The 19310-nt window shown below is 48.8% G+C and overlaps 1 protein-coding gene across 7 annotated transcripts in view; it reads left to right on the top strand.

Annotated features, from left to right (window-relative positions):
• Positions 1–19310, top strand: part of RTEL1 (regulator of telomere elongation helicase 1) — a 1752068-nt gene that overhangs the window by 1592904 nt on the left and 139854 nt on the right. For 6 of the 7 annotated variants that reach the window (XM_069650890.1, XM_069650893.1, XM_069650894.1 and 3 more), the window contains one exon: positions 4653–5756. The exons of the other annotated variant lie outside the window; for it this stretch is intronic. In XM_069650890.1, coding sequence (XP_069506991.1) covers positions 4653–5756 — 1104 coding nt within the window. The remainder of the gene's footprint in view (positions 1–4652; positions 5757–19310) is intronic. 7 annotated transcript variants of the gene reach the window in all.

Here is a 19310-nt window from a genome sequence, read left to right as displayed (position 1 = left end):
CCGGAGATTACCAATGGCAGGAGATTACCTCTGCCTAGGCCCTGGAGCTTGTGTGGTGGGGTTATTGTCTTCCCTTTTTAAGGAAACCCCTGGACAGACCCCCACCATGTCCAAGCCAACCGGGTCAGGAGCTCCAGGAAGAGCTGTGAGCCCTGTTGTTGAAGGTTGCTGTGGAAGAGGTACCTCCTGAGCAGAGAAGATCGGTCTGGTATTCCCTGGTACCCAAGAAGGGAGGAGGTATGTCCCATTTTGGACCTCAGAGCCTTGAACAAGTTCCTGAGGAAAGACACGTTCAAGATGGTGATGTTGAGAGAAATTCTCCACGCTCTCAAATTGCAGGACTGGGTGGTGTCAATAGATCTGCAGGACGCTTATATCCATGTGCCGATACATCGCACGCACAGGAAGTTGATGAGGTTCCTCATAGGGGACAAGCGGTACCAGTTCAAGGTGCTTCCCTTTGGGTTGACCTCCGCTCCAAGGGTCTTCACCAAGCTCATGGCAGTAGTCACGGCTCGCCTCAGGAGATCCGCAGTCCATGTATTTCCGTATCTGGATGACTGACTGATCCGAGGGGTCTTGTGCCACCTAGAGGACACCTGCTCTCTATGCCTCTGGCTGGGCTTCTGCCTGAACTTGAAGTCCCATGTGAAGCCGGTCCAGAGGCTCCAGTTCATTGGGGCAGTCCTAGATTCCTGGGTACCGAGGAGAAAGTCAAAAGCATAGTGCAGATGGTTAATCTGTTCCGGAATCACAGCGCCTTAACAGCAGCTTCCTTCCTCCGCCTCTTGGGCCTCACGTCATCCTGTATTTTTCTGGTGCCCGAGGCCAGACTGCGAATGAGATCGCTACAATGTCTCCTATGGGGACACTGATCCCAGCGCCTCAGAACCCTCACTGATTCCCTCAGGTTGTCCAGGTAGTGGTCGATGACCTTGGTGGGCCGACAGCAGCAATCTCATGGCGGGGGAATCCTTCTGGCCTCCGTGGCCTCGGGCCCGAGTGGTTACGGATGTGTCTCTGAAGGGTTGGGACGCTCACTGCCTGGACTTGAAGGTGACCAGCCTTTGGTCAGCAATGGAAGCCAGGTGGCACATCAACAGGCTGGAGTTGCGACCCATCACGTTCTCCCCGTCTCTGAAGGAGAAGCATGTCCTGATCCTGACAGACAATACAGTGGCCATGCCCTATCGGAAAAAGCAGGATGGCGTGCGCTCCCTCCCCCTCTGCAGAGAGACGATGCAGCTGTGGTTCTGGTTGCTGGAGAACCAGGTCTCGGTCTTGGCAGTTTCTCTGGCGGGGACAGAGAACAGTTTAGCGGATGCTGTGAGCAGGCAGAGCACGGTATCACATGAGTGGGAAGTGTGCCAGGAACTCCTAGAGGAGTCCCTCTCTCTCTGGGGTACACCAGCAGTAGATTTGTTTGCCACAGAGTACAACAGGAAGTGCAGACAGTTTTGCTCGAGGGAATTCCCAGCGAATGGCGCACTAGGGGATACATTTCTAGTGTATTGGCCCTTCCCTCTCCACTACGACTTCCCTCTGATAACTGTCATCCCGTGGTTTCTCAGGAGGTTGAAGAGGTTTAGAGAAACCATGATCTTGATCACCCCGGACTGGGGGAGGAGAACATGATACTCGGACCTTCTGGATCTGACCATCTGCCCATCTCTACAGTTGCCTCATTGCCCAGCTCTCCTGACCCAGTCTGAAGGGCGGGTGCTTCATCCGAACCCAGAATCACTCAACCTACATGCGTAGCTCTTGAGAGGATGAGATATGATGACTGGGACCGCTCTAAGGAGGCGCTTGAGGTGCTGCTGGCTACACGCAGACCATCTACAAGATCTCTGTATGCGTGCAGGTGGAGAAGATTTGAGGTGTGGTGCAAGGCGTGAGCATTTCGGAAGACTGATCAATTATTTGTGGCCTACTCTCTAGCCAGGAAAGGTCTAGCTGCGACTAAGCAGACGCTGTCCCGATGGATCATTTTATGCATTTCAGTATGTTATCAGTCCGCAGGCAGGGAACTGCCTCCTGGCATCAGAGCACATTCGACCAGAGCGGTCTCAGCATCTACAGCCTTGCAAAGGTGGGTCCCAGTTAGGGACATTTGCCGAGCTGCTACTTGTTCCTCACTCCATACTTTTCCAAGGTACTACAGCCTGAACGTCTCCAGTGGGGCTAACACACGTTTTGGCAGGGCAGGACTACAAAACCTGTTATTGTGAACTTTCTGCCCACCTCCATTGTTCCACTACTTGGGGAGTCCATCAGATGAGGAATCTGTGGGAGAAAGGCAATCCATTGAAGGAGAAATTGCTCACCGTAATGTTCTTTCTATGGATTCTTCTCCCGCAGATTCCTCATCTCCCCTGTCATGGACAGAGGTCCCAGGAAGCTCTGGACTCGATGGAGGAACCACCATTAGAGTTCCACCACGTACCTCAGAGCACGGTCTAGTCTTTCCGTAAATTTTCCCTCATCAGTCTTGTAGCACCGCCACCCTGCGTGTTGCAACTCTAGCTATTGCTACACGCTCCCGCCAGTTCGCTTAGCGTTCTCGCGTATCCCTGTGCTTATACTTCGTGCCTTATCCTCACTCTTCCCTCTCCGGTCTCGGTCCGGTTCTCTTTTCCTTTCTGTTCCTACTCTTCTACTTTTATTTATCTTTCCTCTTACAAGCCCACACCGCTCGCCTTTCCCTATTTTTCTGTTGCTTGCCTTCCGATCCTGTTCTGCTTTTTTCCTTCGCGTGTTGTCGAGGCCAGCAAGACTCGCTTCACTCACACATCATTGCCGGGCAACCGCACTTTCCTTTCTTCTTGTGGCTCCTTGCTCTTTCTTTCCTTCGGTTCTACGCTGCTGCCATTGCTGCAAAGTTTACTTCCTGCCCGTCCGTTGCCTAGCACCGGCTCTCTCTCTCACCTTCGCTAGTCTTTCTGGTGTATTCTGCACGCAAGTCTCCGACGCTGCAGACAAGGGTTTTCTGCTTTGTGTTATTCATCGGCCAGATTCGCAGTGCACTTTCTCTTGGCATACAAGTGGTAACCTCATCTCTAGTTTTTTCACATACTGCTTTTCTGTTCTTACGTTCCTCCTTAGCTCTTGCGCTGTTTCTACTCTACTATAGTTTAACTTGCAGAAAGAGCCTGCATCTCTTCCCATTGGAGGAGTCGTTTGTTTACCTTGCTGGAAGAGCCTGTGCCTGTTCTTACTGGAAAGGTCCACTCCTTCATCTCAGTGAAGAGTGTTTCAATCTTTCTTCTGACCACCTCTACGGAGTACCAACACACTCCCAGACTTTACCATCACACCGGAATATCTTAAAGGTTTTTTTTTGCCATTGGCTTTTTCCCCTACTTGGGCTGCGGAGAGGAGACAACATTCTTGTGACTATTTCTCAGTCTAACGACCGTGGCGAATTCGCAGAACAGACCCTATCTCTTCAAAAAGAAGGGAACCTTCAAGTAAACAACCACTGAACTCCGAATCTGAAGCCTCGACTAGTGGAAGCGACTCCGAAACACAGGTGAGACCTGACACTGTTGACATCCCCTCCCATCCATCCCCGCTCAGAAAGCTTCTGTGGTTGGTGCGCCTCTGTCTTGGTGAGTAGATGCTCAGTGATGGTCCTAGAGTGTTGGTTTTCTGTCTAGCAAGCTGCATGTCTTTCTCAATCCATCTTTAAAAAATGTTCTTGATTCTGGCTAGTATGGAAACCATCCACCAAGCCTTGTATCCTGTTGGGATGCTTGTTTGTTAAACTCATATTGGCTTTTTGGCCTTTTTCGCTTTCTATTTTCCTCTTCTGCGGTCGAGCGTAGGTGAAAAAAGGCGGGGAACTGAAGTACGGGCCTAGTGACGTGTTATATATACGACGTCATGTCTGGGGCCAACGATCGAGCAACAAGCAAGATGGTTCGACAGCCGAGTTTGAGGTCCACTAACACCCCCTGTCGAAGAATTTTCTGAGCAGCAGAACTGGATGAGGATATCGGATGAGGAATCTGTGGAATAAGAATCCATAGAAAGAACATTACGGTGAGTAATTTCTCCATCTGACGGGTATTTCAAAGATGAGGAGTCTGTGGGAGAAGTCATCTTATCCATCAGAAAGAAAAATATTTACCAAAGGTAAGTAACTTACTCTTTACATTAGTAAGTAAAATACAAGTTATCCTGCATTCCCACAATCCATCTAGTGAAGAGTTGAGAATAATAAAATTGCAACAAGATCAAATGTAGGTCCTCGGTTTGCCTATCTCAGTGTAGAACCGTTAGCCCTCGCTTGAAGTTTGTGTCTGTTAGGTTCGTACAAGTATATTAAAGTTAGGTTGGGAAATTGGTGTCTGTTTCTGTGCTTGCCTCTTGGTTAGGGACCCCACATCTTAAAACGTAGCATACTACCCACATTGCCACAGAGCCTTGAGGGGAGTGTCAGGCAGAAAATTGCTCCTTTTCATTTTAGAAGGGTAAGTTACTGTCATGAGGGTTAGATATCCAGAGCTACTCTAAAGTTACTACCATCATCCATGTACTCATCAACCCCACATTTGAAGTATTTTATCAAGCTTTGAAAAGTTATTTAAGTGTGTTAACTACCAATGAAAACTCCCGTTTTGACTGACTTATCTGGGGCTTCTGTTCAGAATTTTACAGGTTTGTTCGTCCTCATCATAAGCAGCAGTTTAACCAAATGTGCAGAGATCTGACTGGAATAAGCTGCACTGACAGTGCAAAGAAATCCCAGTCGAAGGTGGATTCTGCAGGCCAGGAGGACTCCTGCACCAAGGAAGTGGGGGCACCACTGCAAAAACACAATTTAATGGTTCTGCAACCATGCTGCGGCGAGGAAGAGATGGAGACACTGCAGAGCAAGAAGTCTATGGATCTGAAGAACTCCTGCGACAAAGGTGAGTGCATGCCACTGCATCTCCACCATCTGCCCGATCCCAAAGAATCCTGCATTGAAGTTGAAAAGACATCACTACGAACTAACAATTCACTGGGCCAACAGAACTCCTGCACTGAAGAAGAGAGATCAATGCAACATTATCCAATGAACTTGCAGGACTCTGCCATCAAAGAAATGACAATGTCCTTACAAAATAGTGACCCAGTAGGGCAGGAGGGCTGCTGCACAGGAGGTGAAAGCAAGCAACTGCAAGCCACCAATCCAGTGCCCCTGCAGGATACCTGCTTTGAATCAGAGGGGATACTACTACAACCCAAGATTTTACCTCACCCACACAACTGCAGCAAAAGAGAAAATAATAACAATGTGCAGAACACAAGTTCAACAGGCCTGCAAAACCCCTGCAATAAAGGAGAAAGTATGCCACTGCAACAAGAGAAAGCAATGGCACCACAGGACACCTGCAGCGATCTGGAGGTTAATTCACTGCAACATAGTCAACTGGTGGGCCAACAGAAATCTTACAGCAGAGTTGATGCAAAACTACAGTTGAGTGAGGATTCAGCAAGTCTTCAAAACTGTAGCCAGAAGAAAACCGCCCCACAATCAGACCCGGATACATTCGTTTTGCAGAAACCTTGCATCAAGGATGATATTAAAACAGAGTTGCACGTCAGTTGTCCCCCAAACCCAAAGAACTTTGATGGGGAAGTGGAGCTGTACCAAGCTGTCAGGAGCCCACAGAACTGCAGTGAAAAGGAATGTGAGCGCGAGCCACTTTTGCATCAGGATCAAGAGCACCCACAGATCTCCTGCAGTGAAGCCAGTCGCAGACAAGGTGAGCACTCGAGGGGGTTGCTGGGCTATGAGGTTGAGGGTAAGAATGGCTAGTAGTGTGAGAATAAGACAAAAGAAGCCAACAATCGTATTGCTGAAATTCCATCCCTTACTGGGTCTCTCTGCTTTCCTTTCTTTTCCTACTGATTGGACCTCACTCTACCACAGGCAGGACCAAAAGACAATGCTGACACTTTACATTGTAAGCAGTTACCCTAGCTAAGACCTACTAAATCGAGTTAATTACGTGGTTGAAAGCTGAGGAGGGAATTCTACCTGTAACCCAAACTGGCTTTAGAGCTGTTCAGTCATTGTCTTCAAATTCTCTGTTACGTATGTATTTATCCAGCGTGGTGTCATTGGTGTGCAGCACAAATCACTGTATACAGCCTTTTTAGAATAAACAATGCATTCAGTCTAGTCAATAGCTATCTGGTTTGGGTTAAACTTAAGCATTGGACACAGAAGCCAGTTTATTAAAAATGCTGATCGCTTTGTATGAACAAACAAAGGTCATGGTGCAGCTCTAGGGGCCAAAAGCAGGGCAGTGTATTTGTAGCTTGCTATTTAATCATTGTCCTGCAGAAGTGTCTGCAGCCCTGCTTGAGATGTGTTTCTTCTCTCCTGCCCCAGGTCAATTCCTTGTTCATGTGTTGAATTTTCATACTCTTTAGTTCTGCACAAATGTTTTTGGCAGCATCTATTGCAGAAACCAGTGTTATGTTCTACGGCTAACAACCAAGAAATGCATTGTAGTAAATCTGTAATGATTTGCCTCCACACAAAAAAACATTTTATTTGTTGGCAATTGCAGGAGGGCAAGTGGAAGGAGTTTCTGAGTTTAAGCATCTGAGTGCAAACATTGATAATTGGCATGAGTTCGACTGAAAGAAGTGATGGAAAAAAGCATGTTTTAATCATCTTAGGCAGTTCCGATGGTCAGTTAGCGTACATACTAATGGGTGGCCTGTAAAAGGAAAGGTTATGGCAGAACATTTGGCACTGTAGCAAACTAGGAGTCGTTGGATGGGTTAGTAACGTATTCAAGGGTTTTATTCAAAATCTGAGTAAAAACTCCTAACTTGGCCTATTTCTATGAGGGAAGTTCCCTATCTAGCAAAACAAGGGTTAAGGTTGTACGTTAAAGTCCAAAAATAAAAGTCCTTCAACCAAATCCTAACCAGCGAACTGGCCCTACCACTTTAGAAAAACCAAACAAAAGAATAGAGACCAGGGCACGGCCTCTGGGGGAGACTTCTGCCTGGTTCAACACTGGAATTTTATGGATTGTGCAACAAGACTGTTCTTCAAAGTTCTTTGAACACAGTAGGACATCCTTCCCAGTCTTTGTATGTAGTTGTGGGTTTCACTCTCCCTTTTTAACAAAGAAAATAGTCTCTTGGTGTGAACATTTCTATTCCTCCAGGATTTCTTGGAAACAAAAAAACGTCATTCTGTTAAACCTTGGAGGTGTTGGGACTCCCCAAAGTTTTGTAATCCTCAAACATGTTACTTTTCTGTCGCCCAAGTTTTTTTTATGTAAGGTCGACTGTCCACCCTGGTTTGCCAAAGTTCAGAATAACTTCCATGGCTTTCGTAGCTCTGATTCAAAGTGTTCATAACTTTAGTTTCTTCTCCCTCTTCTCTTGAACATTTGGGGAAAACCCTATACTGTGCAGGTAAGCTAGCCTGTGCATCACAGTTGCTGACCCCACAGCCCTGCTCACACAATCTGCAACATCCAGGTCCGATTGCAGGGCTTGTCAGGCTACCTCCTTGCCAAAATCCAATTCCCCTGCCGGGATGTGTTCTGCCGTCTCCTGTATGGTTCTCCATAGGTCGTGTGTGTATTTGACAATGGTACACAAAGCATTCACAGCCTCCAGAGCCATCCTACTTGAAGAGAAGGCCTTCTTAGCCTGGGCGTCATACTTTTTACACTCCTATCGGTCAGAAAGTTGGATGTGGATAGCCTCGTATTAACCGTGGCTGGCTGGACCACCACCCCTTCCGGCGTAGGATGGGTCGACAGATAGAGGCGAATCTCCCCTCGCAGGTTTGTATTATTTTATCAACTCAGAATCCATCGGGGGGAGGGCGTGGAACAGGGTCTTTGCCACAAGGAGGCAATGGGGTCTGCAATGGCCACATTAAACAGCATTGCTCTCTCCATTGGCGAGCCCTTATTGAGGTTTTATGTGAGCTCGTAGGCAGACAGTGAATCGGCCAGGGCACACAAGCCTAGGGCATCCACCACTCTCTCCACTGTTTTTTGGTACTGGGCATTCACATGGCCACAGGGGTGGGCATGCTATGTCTCAATGTCGGGCGAGGTGTCCAAGCCGCTGGTGTCTTGCAGACCTTCTGCTAGATTAATGGGGTCATCCTGATCGGCAAAAAGATTGCAGCCGCCTGACCAACCTGGCACCGACTCAAAATAGAGAGCCTGATCCCCTGAAAATGGAGTGCATCATCTCAAAGAAAGATGTCCTTGACTTAGGGACAAGTGACTTCCTCGAGTATCAGCGCCGATATCAACCTCAATGTCAGCAAGAGCGTCAGCGCCGACTGCGGCTTCAGTGGCATTGTCGGTTTAGCGACAGTCGGTGTCAGGCCCGAGGGCACCGATCTCGACTCGGCCTCTCTGATGACACCGGAAGCATGGGCATAACTGGGACCTCGTTGGCCTGCTGCATCAAGGGTTGACCCATACCCGCAGTGGCTGCCTTCATCATCTGGAGCATCTGCTCTTTAAATGCTTCCAACCTGGCCCTGGACGTGCCAGAGCCGGAGTGGGACTTAACCTCGCTCCTTGCAGGAATCCGAGTCATACCTGCGTTGATGACGACACTTCTTCTTGTGAGACGAGGAAGAGGCATGGCTTCTGGAGTAGGACTTTTTAGCCTTCTTGTGGCGCCGGTCCTCTTTCTCTGGGGTGGGGGTCCGTCTCCTGCTCAGACGATCTGGTGGTCGATCGGGCCGGCAACTTGGATGGTGGGCGCCCTAACTTGAGTTTTGCAACCCCCTCCCGCAATTACTTTGGGTTTATCTTCTGACACAACCCGCAATCTTCGATGACGTGATCAGCGCCAAGGCAACACACGCAAATCCTGTGCGGGTCAGAGACATTTTCAGGTTGCAAATTTTTCACCTCTTAAAACCAGTTGTCTTGGGACTTGGCATATCGCAAACACATTGAATTCCGATTCGTAAAAGCAAAGAAAACAGTGAGAATGTTCTCGTGAGAGCCGTTCCTAGTGCAGCGTGCTGAGCATGTGGAAAAAAGGAACTGAGATACAGGGGCATAGTGACGCCATATATTTATGGCAGCCGGTGTAATTTACGGAGTAGACCAGCACTACGTCGAGTCAAGGTGCATCGATGACCGAGTCGAGGTGCACAACGCCCCCTGTCAAATGTTTTTCCGAGCAGCTGACGCTGAAAGGGATATCGATCTGATGAGGAATCTGCAGGAGAAGAATCCATAGGAAGAATAAAGTAATTTCTCCATCTTACTTGGTAGCATAACATATATAAACAAAGTATACACATCGCAGTAACAGTTAGTAACAAATGTACTTAGGCAGTGGAAGAAATAAAAAGTCAACAATATCCACAAAGACATGGAAAGGAAAAAAGATCAGGTGGTGGCCCACCTGGGGTGCAAACGAAGTGATAGAGGACCAGCACTGAGCAGTTCAGTAGATCATCTAGGAGGAGTCCTGCATCTGCAAAAGAAGGAAACGGAAGGGTTGCCATAAATCTCTTAGCCGATTGCCTGCTGGCTGTTAGGATGCAATTTGGTCCTCAGTGTTGCTGACCCTGGTGAAGGCCCACAGCCATTGCTTAAATGACGGAACAGTGGACTTAAGCCAGTGCAGCAGCAGGCAGCTCACGCCAATAACAAACATATACTAATCAGTTTACGCCTGGAGTCTGCTAAATCATCAAACACATGAAACATGCATTGCATGGGGGTGGCCTCACATCCACTGCCAATCATATCAGTGAGTATGGTACATACCTCGTCTCAATACCCGTCCAAACTTGGGCAGCTCCACAACATATGAACTTTGAGCTGTATTAGGCGTAATGGGGAGTTATAAGAAACCTCACAGGTTTGCCCACACATCGCCTCAGACCTCAGTTATTTCGAGATCCATGTCCCTCTTCCATTTGGATCGGAGTGCCATTAGGGGTTCGGGGTCCGGCTCTGAGCCATGCTCTATAAAGTGGAGACAATGCCTCGGGTTCCATGTGCAGTCATAAGATACCCTATCATGGGTTCGCTGTTGGTTTCAACAGGGAATTCCATCCACAGTGCTTTGAAAGCTGTACGCAAACCCATATTTCAATGGATTGCTTTTCTTCCACAGATTCCTCATCTTGATATCTGGTACGATAGCTCAATGGCAACGTGCTCGCCTTGGAAGCAAGACTACTCAGAGCAAGACTGGTTCGATACCTGGTCCGCGCTTAGACACCTCTGGGTATTAAGCATGTTATAAATACCCAATTATTATAATTATAGTTATCTCATCCTGCTCTGCTGTTTGGAAACTTTTTCGACAGGGAGCGTACTGGACCTCGACTCGGCTGTCGATCCATCTTGCTCAATTCTCGATCGCTGGCTCCGGAAGTGACGTCAGGCGTCTTGTATTTATAGCACGTCACTACGCCTCATGCTTCAGTTCCTTTTTTCTGCACCGTTGCACGCTGCATCAGGAACACAACTCTAGTTTACTCAATATTTTTTTTGTACCTAGTTGTATGTTTTCCGTCGTCGGATCGAGGTAAGCCCTCAGAGTGGCCGACAACTCTGGAACAGTGGGAAAGCTTTAAAACTTCCATGCTTGATATGTTTAGGCAACAAGCTGCTGTAGGTGTGGCTCTGTCCCCCGACCAGCAAGCTTTGGCGGCAGAAGCAGTGCTCCCACCCCAATCCAGCCATTCCATCATCAACATCGAGAATACATTTGGGCATCACGCCTACCAGGCATAAGTCGCTCTAAGGCCGAGGCCCGCAACGCCCATCGGTTATCAGAGCATCCCTCTGCACTGAAAGAACCTTTGCATCGAAAGCTTCGGCTTCGAAACCTATTCTCAAACGTTCAGCACAGTCAGTCAGCGACGGTTCCTTTGTGCCACTGTGGAGATCGGGTTTCTTCGACTCCATGCAATCCATATTTGGCGTTGATGACCCAGTCAACCCCGTCTACACTGGAGCCGGCGTCGTCGATTATTTCGATGACCAGGCTGATTTATTGGCCCTAGCTCAGGGTCTAAAAGACTCGAGTGGTCTGGATACATCCCCAGACCTTGAGTTACAACAGAGCCAGCCCTGTACCCATGCTAATATCAAGTTGAGGGATCTGGTTCACAGGGTTGTTGACACCCTTGGGTTGAATGTGTCCACCACAGCTCTTCAGGGGAACGAGCTTAGTGAAATTTTGGACGAAGGATCTACAGTTGAGCATAACATGCCATTCAACCCAGCCATTGCAGACCCTTTAGCCTCCTATGGCAACGCCCTTGTGCTATTACCCCTGTGATTGCCAATTTTACAGGTAAGTATAGGCCGACAAGGGTTTATAGTGAAAATGTCGACTGTCGAAAAAAAAAGAATGAAGAAAAATACGAATGTTTAAAAAAAAAAAAAAAAAAATGGAGGGGGGTTCCCCCCCCAACTACCAGTTTATTTTTCCTAGCAAAACCCAAAAACAACATACAAATTGAAAAAAAACACATTCACATTTTTTTTCGACGTAATTTTTTTGGACATTTTTGCATTTGAATTTTTTTCTAGATATTCTAACTGGATACCGCCGGCAAGAGGAGGCATTTCTTTCCTCGCCACACACCCTTCCCCAGAAGGGTTGGTTATACAGGCTGCCAATATTTCCACCAGACCTGCGGCATCCACTTTCAATCTGCCTACGAAATCAGACGCATTGGCCAGAAAGGTGTTCACCTCTGGCAGCATGGCGCTCAAAGCCACTAACATAGCCTGTGGATTCGCCAAGTACCCCTTTGGCTTATGGAAGGTGGAGGATCCAAAGGAGGGTAGCCAAGTTGTCCATGCCAACGGGCCTGCATGTAGCGGACTGCATTGGCAGAGCAATGGGTTTAGCAGTAGTAATGAGACGCCAAGCCTATTTAAAAACCTCTGGCTTCTCTCCGAATGTTCAGAAGAGGCTGCTGGACATGCCTTTTGAAGGTGACTTGCTTTTTGGTCAGAAAGCAGACGAATCTTTAGAGGAATGTAAGGAATTCAAGTTGGGTGCTAAATCAATGGGTCTAACGGTGTAGCCGGCCAAACCTGCCTCCAGGGGCAGAGGCTGTAGACGTTATGTACCCTATGGCAGGAAGGCGCATCTCCCATAAGCCAGGTAAGGGCAGAGGCATTGCTCGCGTCCCGGAAGGGGTAGAGGGCCCTCTAAACCGCTTTGATTTTTCCCTCCCACGATGCGCCAGTTGGCTGATGGTTGGAAGGGCATTGGCCCCAGTGGCAGGAAATAACTTCTGATGCCTGAGCCCTGCAGTTGATTCAGTGGGGTTATTGTCTGCGCTTTTCTAAAGCGGCCTCCAGACAGACCTCCACCTCCCCCAATCCAACAGGGACAGGAGCTCCAGGAAGAACTGAGAGTCATGTTGTTGAAGGGTGCCGTGGAAGAGGTACCTCCTGAACAGAAAAGGATCGGCCTGGTATTTTCTGGTACCCAAGAAGGGAGCTGGTTTGCGTCCCATTCTGGACCTCAGGGCTCTAAACAAGTTCCTGAGGAAAGACAAATTCAGGATGGTAACGTTGAGAGAAATTCTCCACACTCTCAAATTTCAGGACTGGCTGGTGTCAATAGATATGCAGGACGCTTATTTCCATGTCCCAATACACCAAAAGCACAGGAGGTTCCCAAGGTTCCTCATGTGGGACAATCACTATCTGTTCAAGGTGCTGCCTTAACGGACCACACAGTGGCCATGCATTTCCTCAGCAAGCAAAGAGGTGGGCAGTCACCGCCCATGTGCAGGGAGGCCATCCGGCTCTCGTTCTGGTGACTGTAGAACAACATCTTGGCTGGGGTGGAAATTGTGTTGGCAGCAGGTTTGAGCAGGCAGAGAATGGTCTCTCATGAGTTTGAGATTTGCCCGCAGGTCATCTTGAAGATCTTCTCCCTGTGGGGAACCCCCGCTGTGGACCTATTTGTGACAAAGGACAATGCGAAATGCTGACAGTTCCCTGAGGGTGGGCACTGGGGGGTGCGTTCCTAGTGGAGTGGGTCTTCAATCCACTACGTGTTTCCACTGAGACCGGTCATCCCGTGGTTTCTCAGGAGGTTCCGGGCCCACCTGATCCTAATCGCCACGGATTGGGTGAAGAGGACATGCTACCCTGACCTTCTGGAGTTGGCCGTTTGTCCACCTCTACAGCTTCATTTTAGGCTTACCTCTTGTCCCCGGTGGAGGGCAGGGTGCTTAACACGAACCCGGGACCTCTCAACCTACATGCGTGGCTCTTGTGAGGTCTGGAACCTAGATGATGAGGTTTTGGAGCTATTGCTGGCTGCACGCAGACTACTGTCCACAAGGTCACTGTATGTGTGCCAGTGGAGAAAGTTTGTGGTGTGGTGTAAGGAGAAAGGGGAGACCCTTTAGCGTGTCCAGCCTCCACTATGATGACAATTTGTTGACCCTGGCCAAGCCGGGGCTTCAAAAGGGCACGGTGAAAGGCCATCTGGCTGCCCTATCTCTTTTCAAGAGAACACCAATGCAGGCTTCCTTATTTTCCATATCTGTCATTGCCCAGCTTTTGAAGGGTCTTGTAGGGCCTTGTAAATAAATTCCCTCCTACACCATTTGTTTGGTTTTGAATCTAGTTCTGGTGTTTTTGATGACAGTTCCTTTTGAGCCTTAGAATTCCACCTCTGTTAGGCTCCTCACTTTGGTGGCAATCACACCCACTAGACATGTTAGTGAGCTGCAAGGGCTCTCTTGTAAACCGCCTTTCATAAAATTCTTTAAGGAGAAGGTATTCCTTGATAGACATACCATATTTTTTGCAGAAGGCTGCTTCAGACTTTCACATTTGTCAAAGTGTGGACCTTCCAGTGTTTTTCCTGCCACATTGTCCTTCCAAGGATGAGGAGAAGGATCCATAGGCTTGATCCTAAGATGCCGTTGATTTTTTTAATGGCTAAAACTAGTGTCTTTAGGAGGGACAATCCGCTTTTTGTTGATTTTTCCAGTCTATGCTCGGACGAGCGGTTACAAAACAGACAATTTTCAGCTGAATCATATTGTGCATAGCTGAATGACCAGGGAGTGAATAAGGAAATACCGACACGGTTAAGGACTCACTCCAAAAAGGGTTGTAGCAGCCTCATCGTCCCTTCAGAGAAAGGTGCTGCTGAGAGACCTTTGTCAGGCTGTGGTGTGGGCTTCGTTGCACACGTTTGCCAAACACTACAGCTTGGACCTGGCTTTAGGCACTAATTGCCCAATTTAGTGGTGCACTACTGCAGAGCGCCTTCATTTAGCTTCCATTTTTTCCTCCTCCTAAGGGCACTGCTTTGGGAATCTATCAAGATGAGGAATCTGTGGGAGAATGCAATTCATTGAAGGAGAAATGACTTGCCGGTAAGGTTTTTTCTATGGATTCTTCTCCCACAGATTCCTCACTACCCGCCCTGCCTAACCCTCTATGAAAGCTGGAGATTGCGCTTTTGTGCCACTTTTTTTAAAAAAGAAAAAAAAATGATGTCCTGGTTTGGTACTTGTTTTGCTTAATTGGCTTTTATTCCTCACACAAAAAGAGATTTTTTGAATTGGTGTTGAAATCTGATTAAAATGTCTTAGTCTTCTTTCGTTCATTCAGGAGGGGGGTTGGAACTGAGATAAGTCGGCGTAGTGCATTCTTTGAATGCAGTGATCCACGTCACCTCCACAGTCGAGGAGTGGCACGGTCAATACACAAGGGAGACACAAGGGAGTGGAGAGACCATGTCGAGACGCACTACGCCACATGTTGTAATTTCTCCTTTCCTATTGTGTTTTCAGGAACCCTTTATCTTTGGTGCTCCCCTGCTGCGCTGATCTCTCTCTCTACTACCTCAAAGTCTAAGCCTTTGAAGGGCCCACTATTGCCCTTCCTTATCCCACTATGGCTGTTTTTTATTTTTTTTAAATTCTTTTTATTATTTTCAACATGAGAAAACAGCACTTATACAGATTACAATCACAGTAGAGCGAGTTAACAGCGAGAGCGTAACACTTGACATTGCAGTTGATGGTCAATCCTTCGAAGGGGGAAGGAGGGGTAGGCGTGCTGTGTCGTGCGGCGGTGCAGAGCGTGTCCAGGGTCTTCGCGGTTCCTGATTTTATACCTGTTCCTCCCACTTACTTCCCCCATATCTTGAGGAACTTCCGGGGGCACCCCCTCACCGTGTAGATGCGTCTTTCTAGGGAGGCGCACCTGTCCATTTCATTGGACCATCAGTCGATCACTATTCTGTCCGCAGAGCCCCAGGTGCTTGCCTTTAGTCTCTTTCCCAGCCCCAATGCCAAACTTAGAAATGCCCTTTTGTATTTGGTGAGGTCAGTTTCTACCGCTATTCCCAGTAGGATGAGTTTGGGGTCATGCAGGATTGGGACTCCCAGCACTCTGGAGAGGCGCGACAGGCACGCTGTCCAAAATTCTTGCAATACCCCACATTCCCAGACCATATGGTAAAAGGTGCCCTCTGCTCTCTTGCAGCAGAGGCAGGTTGCATCGTCATCCCCCCCCCCCCAATCTGGATGTTTGTGTTCTGACGTAGTACGATCTGTGCAGGATCTTGAGTTGTATCAGTCTGATTTTTGCGTCTATTCCAATCTCGCGTGGGGACATCAGTGCCTCCACCCATTCTTCTGTTACCAATGCCCCCAAGTCTTGCTCCCATTTCCCTTGGAGGTGCGTGAGTTCCCCAGAGCTGACAGAGTTAATCACCTGGTAGAGGGTGGAGGTGGCCTTGGAGGAGATTCGCTGTGGAAGAGTGTTTGTTTCTAGGGGGCAGCATGCGGGTATGTCGGTGAGGTCCTGGAATTGGGTGTTGATGGCGTGTGTGAGTTGGAGATATCTGAAGTGGTCCATAGGCCTTAGTCCATGCGTTGCATTCAGTGTATCAAAGTCTCTCAGTTGGCCCTCGTGGATTATGTCCGCCAGTGTAGATATCCCTTTCCTCTCCTAGGTGTCAAAGTGGCCCATTCGCAGGATTTCGGGACGGTGTGCATTGTGCCATAGGGGCTGGATCAGGGTTGGTTTATTCTCCCAGCCAATGTGTCTGTGTATCTCCCTCCAGATTCGACGGGTGTGCATTGATCTCCTGGGGACCCCCTTCAGGTTTCCTTTGTTGTCGTATAGTATTTGTAGAGGAGGTGGAAGGCCGGTGTCTATTGTTTCGATCCGGATATGTGGGAGCGTTGGATCCGCGTGTAGCCAGTCATTTACCACACCTGTTGTGCGGCCCAGTAGTATATGCGGATGTCGGCAATCCTATGCCTCCCTCCCACACTGATCGACAAAGTGTTTTGGGGGCAATGTGGGCTTGTTTCCCGCTCCAGAACAACGTGCTTAGGGACTTATCAATGTCAGTGAATGTGGCAGCCGGGATTGGGAGTGGGGCGTTTTGGAGGACATATAGAAATCGCGGGAGCTCCAACATTTTAAATAGTGCGGCCCTACCCAACAGTGAGAAAGGGAGGGTTTGCCAGTGATAAACGTCTTTTTCAAATCTATCCATTATTGGTCATAGGTTCAGTTTGAGGAAGTCATCTGGTGTGGTGGTTATCTGTATACCCAGGTAGGTAAAACCTAGTATCGAGACTGAGTACGTGCAGGGGTCTGGGATCGCTTCTTCTCCCCCTTAAACTGGAAAATATATTGTTTTCTGTGTATTTACCCGGAGGCCCATGAAGTGTTGGTACACCTCCAGGGTCCTGGTTACCGTCGGGCAGGAGGTTACTGGTTTGCTCAGAAAGATCAGGAGATTGTCTGCATATAGTGAGACATGCTCCTCCCCTCCCGTGGGCCAGGCGAACCTCGTCCATCTTGTGTCTGTGCGTAGTCTGATTGCTAGGGGCTCAATGGCGAGAAGGAATAGTAGAGGCAAGAAGGAGCAGCCCTGCCTGGTCCCCCGACCCAGCCGGAATGTCCTTGATGATTTCCCATTGACCCGCACAGATGCTACGGGGAGGGTGTATAGGAGTTTAGTCCACGACACATAGTAGTGCCCAAATCCCATGCGTTGCATTATGTCCCATAGGGCCTCCCATCCTACCGAGTCAGAGGGCTTTTCGAAGTCAACCGCAATGAGGCCGAGCGGTTCTGGGATCTCTGCCGATCTGTCTAAGGCCACCCGGACCCTGCGGGGATTCATTCTTGTGGATTTGTCAGGCATAAAGCCACATTGGTCCGGGTGGACTAGAGATTCGATCACCCCGAGCAGCCTGTTGGCCAGAACTCTAGCGAGTATTTTGGCTTCCCCATTAATTAATTAATGATATTGGCCTGTACGAGGCACAGTGTTCTGGGGGTTTCCCTACTTTGGGGGTGACCTCGATGCTTGTTTTCCTGAGGGCCGGGGGGAGGTAGCCCTGCTCTCTGCTGCGAAGGAACATGCAATGCATGTGTTTCGTTGTGGTTGCACCTAATTGCTTCCAGATTTCTATCGGGAAGCCATTGGGGCCTGGGGTCTTCCCTGATTGTAGCTGTGATAGTGCTTACCCGATTACCTCTTCCGTAATCTCGGCGTCTAGTTGTTCTGTTTGTGGTCTGGGGAGTTGGGGGATCCCGATCTGTTCAAAGAAGCGTGGAGCGCTTGGTGTGGGGTCCTCTGCTGGTGGAGAGTATAGTTCGTAATAGTCGGCGAAGGCCTCAGCGATCTCGGAATCGCCCGTTAGAGTTTCTCCTTCTTGGGTTTGAATGGCCCGTACTCGACCCTTACTCTGTTCTCGTCATTCTAGCCAGGCCAGGGTCTTGCAGGCCTTGTCCCCCCTTTCATATATCTGGCTTCGGATTTCCCATTGGGCAGTTTGGGCATTGTCCAGGGCCCGGTCCTTTAGGATTGTCTGAGCTGTCGTTAGGGCATCCTGTGCCTCCTGGGTTCCCTCTTCCAACAGTTGCTCCTCTCGTCAGGTCACTTGGGTCTCTGCTTCTATGATTGCCTCGTTATGCTGTTTTCTGTGTGCAGATACCAGGGAAATCGCCTCCCCTCGCAGAACAGCTTTGTATGCTTCCCACCGCACGGTTGGACAGGCGACCTCCTCTATGATTAAGTCGAAGTATTCTGACGTTTTATCTGTAAAACCTTTCATTATTTCCGGTATTCCCAGATAGTAGGCACTTAGACGCCAGGTGGGGTCCTGCTTCTGTTGTTTCCCCTTGAGTTTGATCAGTAGGGAGGAGTGATCCGAAATCATGTTCTTTGGGGTGTCTGGAGAACTGGAGAGGGTTCTATGCGCGTTGGAATAGAATGAGTAACCCTTCTCTGATGTGTGGATTGTCCTTCACGTGTCCAATAGTCCCATTGCGTCCGCGAAGGCGGACATCTTGGTCGGGGTGTCGGCAGTCATGTTGCCTATGTGCGTTCTGTCCTGTCCAATGTCCATGACCTCATTAAAGTCTCCTCCAATTGCCCACGCGTCAGCCTGTTCTTTCAGCATGATGGGTTGGAGCTCGGTGAGGAGTTCCGTCGTAAGCGTGGGAGGTGCGTACACTTCAATGAGGCCCCAGGTTTCTCCGCCCATCTCTCCAAGCACTATCACAAACCTGCCCTGAGGGTCTGATATCGCTTTATTGGTCTTAAATGGGACCCGCTTGTGTAGGAGGATCATGACTCCTCTGGAGCCTCTAGAGAACCCTGCCATGTATGTGTGTGGGTAGTTGGATTTCCTGAAGTAGCCACTGGTAGTACCCATGAGGTGGGTTTCAGTGATAAATGCAACGTCCGGGGAGTGCTTGTTGAGATATTGAAGCACCAATTTCCGTTTTATCCTTGACCCCATACCGTTCACATTCCAGGTCAATAGGGAGATCTGTCTTGTTTTGGCTACGTCTGCGTGTGTCCTCCTGTGTGGTGGTGCCGAAGGATGTGATGTGACTTCCATGTCTTTGTCACTTGCAGTGTGTTGTTCTGTTCCAGGCTCTGGTGCCCCTTCGTGGTCCCTCTCGCTGTAGTTATGTAATGGTGTGCTTTGCGTACAAACCTTGAAACTTTGAACAATAAACTTGAGGTCGGCTCGGTTTGAGTATGAGTGGACATGCTTGGGTCCTCAGGCGTGGTATGCCCATTTCCTATACTTCTGCAGCCAGGATATTTATGATGTGGCATGTCGCAGATCACTGGTGTGTTTACTGTCCGTGAGCCTTTTCCTTTAGTAACTGAAACTCCTAAACTCCCCCCACCCTGCACTTCCCCCCCAACTTGAAGTACCCGTCGCCCAAACCAACCGAACCATGAACTAAATACTGTAGGTGGTCAGGAGGACCAAGTGTCCCAACTCGTGCAGCCTGTAGCCACTC

This window comes from Ambystoma mexicanum, chromosome 3p (genome assembly GCF_040938575.1).
Source record: "Ambystoma mexicanum isolate Mex_15411 chromosome 3p, UKY_AmexF1_1, whole genome shotgun sequence".
Classification (NCBI taxonomy): Eukaryota; Metazoa; Chordata; class Amphibia; order Caudata; family Ambystomatidae; genus Ambystoma; species Ambystoma mexicanum.
Note: the sequence above shows the minus strand (reverse complement) of the source record. Positions and strands in the feature narration are given on the sequence as shown.